Source organism: Tetrao urogallus (assembly GCF_951394365.1).
Source record: "Tetrao urogallus genome assembly, chromosome: 2".
Taxonomy (NCBI): domain Eukaryota; kingdom Metazoa; phylum Chordata; class Aves; order Galliformes; family Phasianidae; genus Tetrao; species Tetrao urogallus.
Window position 1 is genome coordinate 22,232,695 of NC_136814.1, and position 14,866 is coordinate 22,247,560.

At 34.1% G+C, this 14,866-nt stretch overlaps 1 protein-coding gene across 3 annotated transcripts in view; it reads right to left on the reverse strand.

Annotated features, from left to right (window-relative positions):
* SYT14 (synaptotagmin 14) overlaps positions 1 to 14,866 on the reverse strand; it is a gene marked incomplete at both ends in the record, with an annotated part of 68,800 nt that overhangs the window by 34,984 nt on the left and 18,950 nt on the right. For all 3 annotated transcript variants that reach the window (XM_079532891.1, XM_079532890.1, XM_079532889.1), the window contains one exon: positions 11,271 to 11,489. In XM_079532891.1, the coding sequence (XP_079389017.1) occupies positions 11,271 to 11,489 (219 nt within the window). The remainder of the gene's footprint in view (positions 1 to 11,270; positions 11,490 to 14,866) is intronic.

Sequence of the window (14,866 nt, forward strand, 5' to 3'; positions counted from 1 at the left end):
CAAAACCAAACTGCTGACATTACCATGATTTGAAGATATGAGAAATGAAGGCAAATAACCAGAAGGAAAAAAATACGGTAACATGAACTCAGTATAGACTCCTTAAGAACAATCTATCAACTCTGACTCCATTACATTTACAAAAATACAACAGTTACATACAAATGGGTGCCAAAAAAGTAATTGAGTGCTTGCAAGCAAGAGGATGGATAAGCAAAATGCTCCTCTTTCCCCTTTTCCTCAGTTATCTGAACTTCTTTAAGCAATATAACAAAACACTCTGCAAAAACTTAACTGACTCTTTTATATCCACAAGCTCAGCCTTGCTTTAAAATTTACAGATTTTGAAGCTTAATATCTAAGCCAGAGACACTGAAACATAAAACAGCCTCTTATTCTCGTTTCTATAAACATTATGAGTGAACTGTATTATTCTGGTAAGTTTTCCACAAACAAATATATACCAAAGGCATATTAAACTTTATCATTTTCCAAACAGTGTCAATGTAGGTCTGTAACCTTGTTTGTCTGGATTAGATAAGATGCATTTCTTTTAATTTTTCAGTTTTACTTTGTACTTTCCCAGGTTATGTTACTTTATTTTGGTGATGAAAAACATCCCCATAACACTTCCACTGTGAATCCAACTCAAAGTCTAACTAAACATCACTTCTTTATTTTTTTTTTCCTGAAATGTCTTTTAAAAGTAATGAAAAGCTAGTAAACAAGAGAAGGAACTGAAGATCAGTTGATACTTCATGGCATTTATGCTAAATCATGTGTATTAACAAACTATCAACAGTTAATCAGCTTAATGTTGCAAACACACACACACACACACACACACACACACACACACAGAACTGCTGAACAGCAGTGATATTCGCACAGTGACTCTGTGCTCCTGGTCATCATAACCTTTTTTTTTTTTTTTTAATTAAGAAATAATGAGGCTAACTACCATGGTCACCACCCTTCATTCAAAAGAAACAAACACCTCTTCCTTCACAGAATCTCAAAGATGTCAAGAATTGGCCACTGCTCTTCCCTGTACCTTTGAGAACAACAGGTTGTCCCCAGCACCAATGAAAATGAATAGTTTTATTCCCAAATATTTTCTGATTTTAAAGCTTTTCTTTTCTTTTTTTTTTTCTTTCTTTTTTGTCAACAGGTAGAAAATGGCATTGGGAAAAGCAGATGACTCCAAGCATAGGTTATTATTGCCAGGGAAAGGAATTTTGCTCTGATAGCAGCTATTATGAAACAGTATGATCAATTTCACTGAAGGAGAGCACCAAATATTAATTCTTAACAGAAGAATTATTCTTCAGTTAAAAGGGAAAATATGACCACCAACTCTTAACTATCTTTCCCAAGTTTACCAGATCTACTAAAGAGTTACCTGTTGTTCAAATTTTGAACAGAGCAACATGCATGATCTACCTACAACATGAAAAAAAGATCTCAGAGCAGAACAACCAACTTCATCATCACAAAGATCTTTTCAGCCATATATTGGTGTGCAAATTTTCATGTGATTATTTTTAAACTAACAGGTAGCAAATAAGCTCTCTAAAATTTAGGGAAAATGCATCATAATACTCTCCCACAATTAGTTTAAAATTGTTCCCTTCAGGCTTTACAAGCAGAATTTAACATAACCATGTAGAAAGCACTTCAAGAAAAATAACTTTTAAAAGATTGTTGTGAGTAAAAAAAAAAATAATAAAAAAATCAGACTAGTTTTCTGTTTTGTATCCATTGCTTTAAAGCAATAAAAGATTTTTAAATTTTCACTCATCAGATTGCAACAACTGATATATTTGCAATACAGAGACAATACAAACTCTTCAAACTATAATACATTTTAACAAAATACAACAAAGATGACATTTCATTTTTCATTTCAGAGTTGCCTTTTTTTTTTCAATGAAAACTCAAAAGAACTCAGAAAAGTCTAAAAAGATACTAGCTGTTTGAAATCTTATCAACACAGAGGTTTTAGTGCTGAGGATTTCAAAATAAAGTCTCACTGTGCATACTATCAAGCTGCACATTGCTGAGATACAGGGAAAACCAAATAGATCAGTTATCAAAAACAGAACGATTAAGCTGGATTCCCCAAAAGTTTGTGCAAAATCATGTAAAAGGTTCCCTGAAGATATGAAAAAATTGGTCTCATTACTCACGCTAATCTCGAGCCATTCAAAAAACATATGACCTCTCAGATTTGAATGTGTTTTCTGGTACAAATGTCAACTCTTTGCAGCAAGAAACAGCAACCGTGTCATCTGCTCAAGTCACATAAGTGGCATTTGCTTGGGCTGAGTATTTTCAAAGAAAAGAAAACCACACCTGAAGTCAGCCTCTTGAAGAGACAAACCTTTTGTAGTTTTATTCTCCAAGATTTGGATTTTCCAAATACACGTGCTCTTATCAGCTCTATTTTTAACCTGCCGCTCATATAGGATACTTAAAATTCTGAACATGTTTACATTATCCACACAGAAGGCTAATGGAACTGCATACCAGACAGTCATGCATAATTCAAATCAATATCCTCAGGCTTGCAACTCCAAGTCAAAGCTGCCTTTAAATAAGCTGGGTGTGACTTTAACATGAATAAAACTGATCTAATTTTTAACCTTTATCTGACAAATTGATACATTTGCAAAGAAATGTCACAAATCTGCTTTAAAAATTGAAACAAACAGAATATCAGGATAATGACATCGTTTAAAAACATTTTTAAGGACTGAATTTAGAATGGTTCAACAAGACTGAGCACAAAGGTTACAAAAAAAGAGCAGGGTAATTCTTACGTATGTCTTAAACACCTTGTAGAAATGTATACATAAAAACACACGATGTCAGAATATTAAGCGGTGCAGAAGGTGAACTCATAGGATTTCCAATTTACGAACTTAAAGATCAAGCTTTAATTGAATTGGGAATAGGTGACTCCACACAGAAATTCCTATTCCCAGCTAAGCACGTCTGCTTCCTTCTGTCTAAGAACCAGAACCAGAATTTCAGTAATAAAATATTTTTCCTTTTGGGTTCTCCCAGTGTGCTTCCACGAGGCTATTATTCCATCACAGCAGATAACCTTGAAGCACGCTGAAATAACCAGAAGCATGGCAATTATGCTAAGAATCGGTTACCAGATTAGCCTAAATAAAGTAGAAGAAAAGTAACCGGGGGAGGGGGAAACAGCAGGGACAAGATGGGATGAGATCTACACACTGTAAATCTCCCCAGAGAGAATTTTCCAACAAGTCTTAAAAGTTAGGGTAACTAAATCATCAAAGTATCGTATATAGCACTTATTAAAAAAAAAAAAAAAAAAAAGAAAAAAAAAAAAGAAAAAAAAAAGAAAAAAAAAAAGAAAAAAAAAAGAAAAAAAAAAGAAAAAAAAAAGAAAAAAAAAAGAAAAAAGCTTATTCTAAGAAAAACAAAAATTAAGACAGATCTTTGCATTCACAGAAGCTACAGAGATAATTTCATGACCTATACTCAGATATGATGAAGTCCCAAAAAATATATACAATTAAAGTCGCTATGAACAAAAGACTATCATTAAGTTAAAAAATCAAGTTAAAAAAAAAAAAGAATATATTGATTATTCCAAGGAAATATAGGATATAGCTATATCTATATCTATGAAATTAATATGTATATGCATATGGAAAATAATCCACACTGACTATGCAACAAAGCAAAAAGATTTCAGTTACAACATCAACATGTTCTTCTAATGTGATTGGAGGTCCTAACAGTAACAGATCTTTAACCAAAGAGTAAAGAATCTGGTTCCCGGAGTCACAGAACCACAGAATTGCAGGGGCTGGAAGGGACCTAAAGAGACCCTGCTAAAGCAGGTACCCTACAATAGGTTCCATGGGTAGGTGTTCAGATGGGTCTGGAGTATCTCCATAGAATCACAAGTATTACCTTAATCCCAAGAAACAAAATGTCTATGCCCAGCCGTGTTTAGATCATATTAATGAAAGAAATACAGAGTTTTCAGTGTGAGATCTCAGATCAGCAGAATTGCTAGGTCCATCACAGAAGTGACTATTTGGTTGATATAGTACTACCTCTTACATCACAAATCTTATTAATCTGGAACACCGATATCAAATACAAGGAATTACACATAATTTTTTCCCAATTAATGGCAGATTTTGATCCTTTCATAAATTCCAGATGCAAACAGATGAGTAACTTAATTTAAGTATAAAACAAAATGGAAACTTTCCTGTAATTATTAATGTATGATTTATATAATCACTTCAGAGACATCATATTGCTAAGGGTGACTTTCTTCAAAGCTTTCACGTCACTGCAAACTGGTTTTTCTCCAAAGGCTTCAAAATGCTGGCAGGAGGAACCTAATTTGTTAGACTGCTTGGCTCACCCGCACATATCAGGAAAAAAGCCCTTTCCCAATGCAGGGCTGTATTTCCCCTTCTGGATGTGATCTAGCTGAAAAAGGAATTTTCTTGTTGAAAACCTTATCACCACTGAGCTTCATTACCAGTTTTCTCTCAGCAGTAGATGACATGCACTCTTCAATAACCTTTTCCAGCACCTCTGCTGTTAATCACATAGTTAATTATTTCATAATTATTCAAACTCATTCTACCCAGTTACCCTCAATTTCCTTTGGTTGACAAAATACTGTGTACAACTGGGATGTCACCTAAAATTTCATCTCAGAAGTTCCCAATGCAACTCTGTGTTCTTCCAAACTGTAGTTAAGCTCAGCCTTGAATTTCCTGTGGTTTTATTTCCTATATTTAACTCTTGACAGCTGTATAACATTCCCCAAGAAAACTACGGTAACACTGAATTACACATGTACTTCCTATCTCTATCCATGTATATCATCCATTCCATACCTCTAGATACTATTGGTAAACAACATGCTTGTGTGAAATTTATGAGGTTAAAGAACCATGACCACAACACAATCACATTCTAGTATGTGAATAAATATTCCTTTACTATCAGGATTCTGTCAGAAGGCAAAGAACAACCAAATAGGAGACAGAAACATACAATCAGGGATTTATTATTATTTTTTTAATCACCTGCATTGTATCACTGCCCTTTCTCCTGTATTATATCCACCCTTAAAATTAAAAAAAAAAATTAAAGGGTAAGTGTCCAAATTTAAAAAAAAAAAAAAAAAAAAAAAAAAAAAAAAAAAGCTGGAGCAAATAAAAAAAAAAAATATTGTCACTAAAAAAAGAATTTTTTTTTTTCCCTCTCCTAAAAATATTTAAAAGTGCACCAAGAATTATAAACTGATATTACACAAGTAATATCAGCTGAGGTACCTAAGTATGAGTATCTGGAGCACTTCATAGCTGTAACATGACTCAGTTTTCAAAATGTACTATAAAACATCTGGGAATTACTGCTCTGAACATTAAGATTTTTTAAGTGTATTTACTGAAGATCATTTCAAAAGTATCTTGAAGGATGTACTGTTTGAAGAACTATGACTACTCAAATCTCAGGGCAAAAAGAATATTTTCTTCCAACACAAATCGCACCAGAGAAATTTCACAGTTAATCTATAAAAGAAACATCAGACAAAAACATGTGGTCACTTTATAATGGGAAGAACTCTCAGAACACTACTAATTTATTCTCATTCACTCCAATTTTCCAACAGTAATTCTTCATTCAGATTTGGCTTGAAAATAGATCTGTTTGTGTGCAAGGAATAATGTTAGAAATTAAACTGAAAGACATGTAATTATCAAGGGATTCATTGAGTGATCCATCCTTTCTCAGTCTGTCCAGTGCCTTTCACCTTAGCTTGAGGAAGGTATTTACTGAAAAAAAACCTGCAGATTGCTTTAGCAAACTAGTGAGATTCATCTGTGTACCAGTTCTGAGGTGCTTATGAAAGAGCTTTTGGGCAGACAATGAAAAAAAGCTCTCTAATACCTAAGCTGTGCAGTGGAAAGAGTTTTCCCAATACATGTAAACTAGAAAGAGAGAAAGAAAAGGCAAAAAGCTGCAAAAAGAATCAGATCCAAGAGATTCCAGAACAGTCGCCTTCACGTGTAAAGATTGACACTGAGGAGCAAGGCAAACATATGTCCAACAGGCATATCAACATAAAGTGCTGAAAGCCTAGAGAAGAATAAAAGTGGAGGAGATAAACTACAAAAATAACATCACATTCTACCTTCACAATATGGAGAAGATGGATAAAATCCAGTAGCATATGCCTGCTAGAGCAGCAGATTCTCATTTAAGAGAACTTATGTTTTCTCACTGCAGTCTTTTAGTGCTTCCATATGTTTCCTAAAAACCTTGAGAAATGTAAGGCACTTGGGCCATTCTCAGAAATAGAACCTCTGAACAAATACATGTTCAGCCACAAGGCTTTATCAATTGAGATGTCAGAAAAAGACTTCAAAACAGGTTGAAGATGAAACCTGTAGTTGCACTGAGCTGGTAATACATAACTAAGTAAAGTACATTTAAGCTTGCAAAGCAAGTTTTGCACTTTTTCTATCACAATGTCAATTATTCTATTTCAGAACTGGGATCAATTTCCCTGATCTGCTTGCTGACATTCAATACTTTGCACAGCAAAGAGCAGGACATGCTTTCAGATTTGACATCTGCCCACAAAACTCTGATTTCAATACATTTACCCTAACACTTTCACCCCTAAAAGATTCAATTGTAAGGAATTTAAGAGACTATTTCCTTAAAGAAAATAGATTGTACTTGCCTATTAAGCTGTAGAGATAACAAAGACACAACAATTTGCTCATATAAAGCCAGAGTTGTGAAATTCAGGAAGTAGCCACTACTTTGGAGAGAAAGAGGCTCATTTAATATCACACTGTAAAATGCTGTGGAAATTGAAATTATTTGGAAAGCATGGTCCATTTAAAATCATATCAGTACAGATACTAAAATTGCCAAAGTGCAAAAAAAAAAAAAAAAAGAAGACTAATGACTTCAAATGAAAAGTTTGTAAACAAATGCACTTCCTTATTTAGACCATCATTTTGTCATAATCTCCTAGCTAGCAGAAATAAATTACAGTTATTTTGGCACTTTTCTCCCCCCCTATTTTTGTTGTTTGAAGGAGATGTGTAACACCATAGCCTACATTAATCCTATACTATATTCAACATGATAATAACGTCTGAGAGGTTAGGATAAACAGGATGTAAGAGGAAAAACATCACTTCAATATCTATAATTTATTGTATAAGATGAAGAACACAAAGAATACTATTGAAAAGAATAAGATTTTTTGACCTTCAGCTAACCCTAGAATTCTGTGCCTAAGCACAAAGACTGGATAAAGTCCACATATAAATAAAGAAATATAGTAGTTACAAAGGTTTCTCTCTTTACTGTGATTAACAGTTCAGAGTCAGGTTGTGCCTGATTCTTGCACAAATATTTTCTAAACCATTTTATTTTTCCATGTGTACCATAGAAGTAAGTTTGCCAATGAGGAGCAAGAAACAAACATTTTGAATAGCTTGAAATCTGTAGAAATACTTGCATCTGGGTACTTTTTTTTTTTTTTTTTGTCTACTTAAAAGAGATATTAAAACTCATCAGAACCTAAACAAATCAAATCCATTATATATAAATACATAAAGTGGTTCAGAAATTGAACATAAGCAGGTATCTGAGAAATTTTGAAACAGAGTGCCTACAGCACTCCTAGAACAACAACAAAAAATCCCTTAAGTTATCTTGCTTTCCTACTTTAATGAGTAAAAGATCTAAAAATGCTATGCGAGTTTGAAATAAATAAGTTGCAAAGGAAGATTAATACGGCCATCTAGAGGACAAAAGAATGATGTGAAAGCATGCTACACATTTTCAGACTTCAGAATAAGACATTTTTAGAGATACATGGACAGAAAATGCATGCAGTGAAGTAACAGATAGTGAGTGAATTTTAAAATAATTTGATTGGACGTGGTGGTGGTATACATTAGAAATGTTTTGAGCAAGGTGAGGAAAGTTCTTAATACAACGTGTATTAAGAAAGACAAGATTATATTTTTGTCTCATATAAAATATCGTGTGTGCACTTTTAAGTGCAGGCATGTCTAAAAAAAATTATCAGGCTTTCAAAGTGGAGACTGCTGTGCACAATAAACTGCAAAATCAGAAAAAAAATTCATTGACTCCTTTGTAAAGTTTGTAATACTGTACTGCAGTATTATCAAGCCCTGGTCAGCAAACAGAATGATTGGTGCCTTTTGTTGGCAGTGCAGCTTAAATGTTTGAGTCTTAGAAATAAAAATGATTAAGCATACATGACAAAACAGAAGACTGCAGACACCATGCATACTGGCTGTTGTTTCTTATGTTAAATAAAGTACATAAGAAAACTTTGCCTTTCTTGTAGTTGCAAATAAAGAAATAGTTCTATCATTTGTCTTTAAACTTCTTATAAAAATACAATAATTTAATGAAAAATCTCAAGTTTCCTATGGCATCAAATCTCATAGATTTAAGCCACAACCTTAAGAAACAATAAAACTTTGAATTTTTAAAAATTACATGAAAACACTGAAAATGGTGATGCTCTCCACTTGCAACAAGAGATTTTTAACCTCATCTGATACGTAAAGTGTTTCTCTGAATACACATGAACTCCTTGGTAGCATTGGTCAGTTCCTTCTTTCTTCTTTTTTGACTGCATGCTTTCTTTTCATTCAAGTCCTTGGCTGGGCAGCTTTTCCTCCGTTATGTGCCTGACACAACAAGGCCTACTCTGGCTACACTCTGGCATCAAGGCCTACTTCAGTCTAGCTGTGTTTAAATTTTATAATTGTGCAACGATTCTTGGTGTGTGACTTGAAGAACAAAAAAATATACTAATTACTCTACTGCGCCACCTTCAGGTCACGGGAAAGTGAAAAATATTTGGTTAACTTGTTGCCAAGCCCAATATCACGCAACATTATTATTTTTTAAATACTATCAAACATCTTTTGTTGAGATGAAATGATTCCAAAAACGAGTCACAATCATCAGTCTCATTTGAGAGCATTTTGAAAGCAATCTCGCACAGATTTTTGCAAGTGCAGAATGATTGCAGGCAATCAGATAATACTGCTGACGTTGGAAGAGAACGAATGCTATCAAGAAGTAGCAAAAGTAAAATACAGACAGTACTAAAGCTGTTTGCAAGTATGTGGTTAAAAATGTACAGTTTTCTAAGTTAGAGTGTAAGTTATGATAGCTTTTGCTTCCTTCTTTTTGCCTCCCCAAACCCTCACCATTCTTTCATTATAATAAATTCAATTTACATGCTAATTTTACAGCAAGTGTGTGTGTACATTATATATAAATGAGTTTTGCATCTAGCAAGCTTCCTGAATGGAACAGTGTTGAGAAGGGATAGCAACTGGTAAGAGATATATTTAGCAAGAGAAGGAAGAAAAAAGAAGAAAAAAAAAAAAAGGAAGAAAAAAAAAAAAGAGGAGTGAAACACTTGTTAGTTTCCTGCTGCATTTGCCAACAGGGTTCTTCTGCCTTACAGTCTAACTATAATAAAGATTTCCAGCCTGGAATTTTTAATCTCCAGGAGATGACAAAATCACTGAGTGTGAATTTTGACTATGTGGGAGGATGACAAAAAGACAACTATTAAACATCACAACAAAGGTAGATACATGCTAAGACAATGCTACTGGAGCTTAACTTCAACAGGGCCAAACTGAAAAGCTCAGATGAGTGAGAACACTGAGATGATGAACTATGTACGATCAGTATTCTGTACAGCTGTGAAATACAAAGAGGAATGCCACATGTTCCTTTAAGCATGAATATATCAACAAGTGACCTCAACAGTCTGAGAACTGATAAATACCTCACTCTGGATAACCAAGCGTTCTTACAGAATCTAATAAATAGAACTGAACTTTCCATCTCCTGCTGATATATATCACCATTCTATACCAACAAGGACATCAGCTGTAAAAGTAAGTATCTTTCACATTTATCTCAACAGTACTGCCAATAGATATCGGTGGGCATTAAAAAACACTAATAGGAAAACAACCCCCACCCAGAAAGCAAAATACTTCTATCATCCCCTCATGCTTGTTGCCCCCATAACCTGATCTCTCTTCCGCATCTCCTTCCCTGATTGCTGGAATGCTGTCTCCTGCCTTCCTACAAGTTAACAGCAAAGAAAAAAACTGAAAATCCTCATAATCAGAAAATAATTTTCATATTCTGCAACTTATTTGCCTAGGAATGCCATGTCCTTTGTGTCTTAATCACAGGAATCATGAGTGAGCATGAGCTAATTTCAAACTTCAAGCAAGTGACACGCAAACTTTTATATAATTGAATTACAACACATAATATAAAGACTACCTTTTTTCAAGTTCTCCTGGACTGGATGCAATGTTTAAATGTAGACTTTTTTTATTACAGGTGTCCACTTTTTACTAGAAAATACCACTCTCTAAAACACACTGCATTTCAACATATTGAAAGGAGTCCAGCACTTATCTTACCATAATACAGTACCTGTATTATAGCCTGACTTATGAACACCTTTAACTAAGCTCGGTTTTCACATTAGAAAATGACTACAGGTACAGTTCTCCCATGCAGCTATTTTCAAGCACAAGAAGCATATTGATTAAATATTGATAGCAGATTTTTCAACCTCTGTATCAGGCAGTTGCTGTCACTCTTAGTTAAAATCTTAAGATATGTAACACAAAAGAAAACATTCCTTTGTTTACATTGAGCTATTACCTCCATAGAAAATTCAGATTAATCAAATCATTTCTTTCTGTGATTTCAATAGAAAAGATGAAGAACATTCCATTACTTGATAGTGAAATATGCATGTGCACCAGAACCAATAACCAACTCAGTTTAGTTGCTGTTATGACAGCTTATGAAGAAAGGCATATCAGCTATTGATAATATCACTGAATCCATCAAGAGTACCCACATTTCCTTCCTAAACAAAAACAATTTAAAGTAAATCCCTCAGAGAATATGATGACTATTAATAAAATTCTACAAAACTTCATTTAAGATATTATCTGCAGTATTGCTGGAAATGTGCAAACAATTCGATGCTAATTTTTTTTGGAGCATGCATAAATACAAAAGATACCTGAATGTTTCTTGCTGACATTGATTATTTGCAAATCAAGCTTTTTCTGTCTAAACTTAACAACATAATTCTGAAATCTGGAATAAAATGAATTCTTTTAAATCAATCTTACCTTCATCTATTGAAGCTTCACTACTGTATCCATCATATTCTGCAGACAGGGGGCTATATTTTTGCCTGGTTTCCCATACATAGTTTTTTTGCTGTCTGCCATCCACCACTGGCAGCCTGGAACTCTGGGTTCTAGACAGGGCCTCATGATATTTACCCAGTGCTTCATCTTCACTCTCAGATGATGAACCATGCTGATCTTTACTCATATAAGAGTTGTCTGTTTGAATAAAATACAGCAAATCTACTACAGCTCAAAACAGAATACAAGAAAATAACCATAAGTGGTTATCACTGAAGATATTTAAGAAACTTCAATTAAAAATTTTGTAATATTTTTAAAAATATCATCTCGCTGTAATTTGACATATTACATGATTTTGTAATTTAAGGGCGTTGTGGGTTTTTTTTTTAAATACAAAACCTGAAAGATCTTTAAGCCTCCAAATTATCTGAAAATATATTTAGTAGAAAACAGATCCATCTTTGTAAGGCAGTATACACTGAAGTTCTTGAAACTCTCCATTAAGGAAGAAAATACTCAAAGTGTTTTTCATGAAGTAAATTCAAGGTTTCTTCACTATCACATTTGGATACCTAACTTATCAAAAATGGCAAATTTTGATGCACCATCCCCAATTGAGTTTTTCTGTGAGAATGCAGTATGAAATAGAAATGAAAATGATTTACAAAGCCTACAACAAAGCCATTTTAGGATATTTATGTTAGTAATGCTTAAACTCATGACAACAAATGGCAAAATGTCAGTAACAGATGTTCACATGCACAATTTTATTTAACTTACAATAAACAGCCCCTTGCTCAATAACTGAAATTAAAGCAGATTCTAAGACACTGGGCAACAGCTAAAGGTGCTCAGAGGAAATTGCCTAGTTAATTTTCTTATTCCAGTTTCACTACAGTGCCCATGCCAGTGGCCAACTTTATCCAGCTACATCTCTCAAGTAGAGATTCCATCACAATTAGAATTCACAATTAGTGCTTGTATTTTATTCCGGTAAAGGAAAGTCTCCTCCTCCCTTTTCCAAATTTCAAATGGGTTCTGTACAAATCTGACATGCTATCCTTAGTTCTGTAGATCTTAAATTCTAACAGGCATTGAAAGTGCACACATAAGCTCAGTAATGTTCAGCATTACCACTCTATGTGAGAAAGTCTACAGTATAAGATTTGTCGAAGATTTTCATTACGTACTGAATACAGAACTCCAGGATGTCCATAGTGCTGTTGTTCAAGGGATATTGTTTAATATGTGGTCCTACTAAGATGAGTTACTCCCCTTCCTCCTATTATGCCCCCCTCCTAGCCCTTGTCCAGCCCCATTTCAGCTCCCATTAGTTCCTGTCTTCACCACCAGCCAGTCTCACTCCTCCTTCTGTGCATTTGAACCAAAGAGATTCAGCTTATTCAGAACTCAGGCACTTGAAACCTGACTAATTCAACCTGCACTAGCCATCTACGCCTCTTTTACAGCCAAGCTTTTTACTCTTCTTTCCTACCACAAAGGTTCTTCCTTCCCGCTTTTATCAAAGCCTGTAAGAGTAGATGAACAAGATCACTTCCCAGAGATACGCCTTTGATACAGGAAAAGTAAATTCCCACATTTCAAGTCATACAGTATACAGGAGTGCCAAAGCTATTCTTCCATACTGGAAACAGCTAAATTATTTCAACTATGGCTTGCAAAGCAAAGCAAAATTAGAAAACAACAAAAACAAAAAAACAACACAAACACATACACACACACACAAAAAGCCCAACAGCTTCACCTCGGAGAGAAAGCATGCCAAATTTCACCCCAAGTCTTTCAGATCTGGAACATAATTATAAGCAACTGGAAGTAATGAAATGGAAAATGTCAGGAAACCTTAACTGCAGATGGTGCCACCAACTTCACATACAATGTATATATATTAATTCAATATTTGTTGGAAAACCAATGCCTTAAAAGACTTCAGGCTATCAATTTCAATTCAAGTCTGACAAGTACAGTGATTCCCACTGTATGGACAGCTCTATAAGCAAGTTCCATTCCACTGTTCATTTGTTGAGAATAACACTCCAAGCTGGATATATTCTAGCTGGCAGATCCACTACCAGTTTGCTCAGAAGAAAGCACCTCCTTCAATGCTACACAGAGTAAAATGTTGTATCTCATATGACTCTCATGAGGATCTCCGTTGCTGTAAGTAAAACAGGGCATGCCAAGACTCAGACATAATGCCAGTCATCAGTATCAGGTACATCATTTATCGTATTTGCAAATATGAAAATTGGTTCATTAGTCAAAATAAAGTACCAAAAATTGAACAGTTTAAAAGATGTTAGCAGCATATTCAAAACAAGAGCTGATACACCACTAAAACTACATCAAAGCTTGTAAGCATCCAGAGGTTATCAGTGATATCAGAAACTTTCTCCTCCAGTTAGCAGCATAACAGAACAAAAAAAAAAAAAAGAGAGGATGTATACTACTAATACAGGACGTGAAAAAAGACTTCTTCAGAGGACTTAAGAACCCACTTAGAGTTAAGACACAAGCTATTCATGGAACCATTTTTTAAATAAACACTGCAGATCTGTTTCAGTTTCTTAAAAAAAAAAAAATAAAAAAAATTAGCTCACTACAACATGAAAATAAAAAATCCTCCAGGTTTTACGCCTCTCCTTGCCACTTGTCCTACAATTTTTATCTTAGTTGGAAAGCTGCCTAAATAGACTGCATATTCTTATTAAAGACCTTCATTCGTTCGGCTAATAGTACAATATACCATTATTAAACTACTGACGACCTATTTATTTACAGCAAAGGCAACTTTCAATAGAGAACATACTACTTCACAAACATTGTTTCATGAGATATCAATAGATAACATCACAGTTTATCATACAAATACACTAATCACCTACTAAATCAAGCAAACAAAAAATTAATAGCTGAAGTTTTCAGACAAAGAAACACACTGAAAAAAAAAAAAAAAAAAAAACAAACAAACAAAAAAAACCCTTTCCTGATCAGTTTATTCATTTCTCCACTAAAATATCTCCAGACATTTTGCATTCCGTTCTAAAATTTCATTGCACGGCCTGCAAAAGAGTTTTGTAAAAATGTAAGATTTCACTTCTTGCTCATGAGCTTTCATCACAACCCTTTCATCATAATGTTTAAAATTAGATGTTGAAGACAGCACACACAGCATCCGTATCAACAATATACAGGTTTTCTCTGTAAGTCTATAACTTTCTTTAAGACAAGCCTTGCTCAGTTCCTTCTTCACTTAAAATCACTTAATTGCCACTTGTCATTCATTCTGCCTCAAAATTATGTTACATTTGCTGGAAATACATTCTGAAGATCCAGTATAATGCCAATGTAACAGAAGTTCAATTTTTCCCCTCTGTCATCTTTTCACATTTTATGCAATGTTTTTAAAATATGCAAAACAAATTCTGCAACAGAACAGGTCTTAATTTCCAGTATTAATTAATCCCTAGTTTTCATCAGAAATCACACAAGAAAACTGAGAAAATGCAAGACAAACTGTATACAGAAAAAGTTAGAATATAGGAAAGACA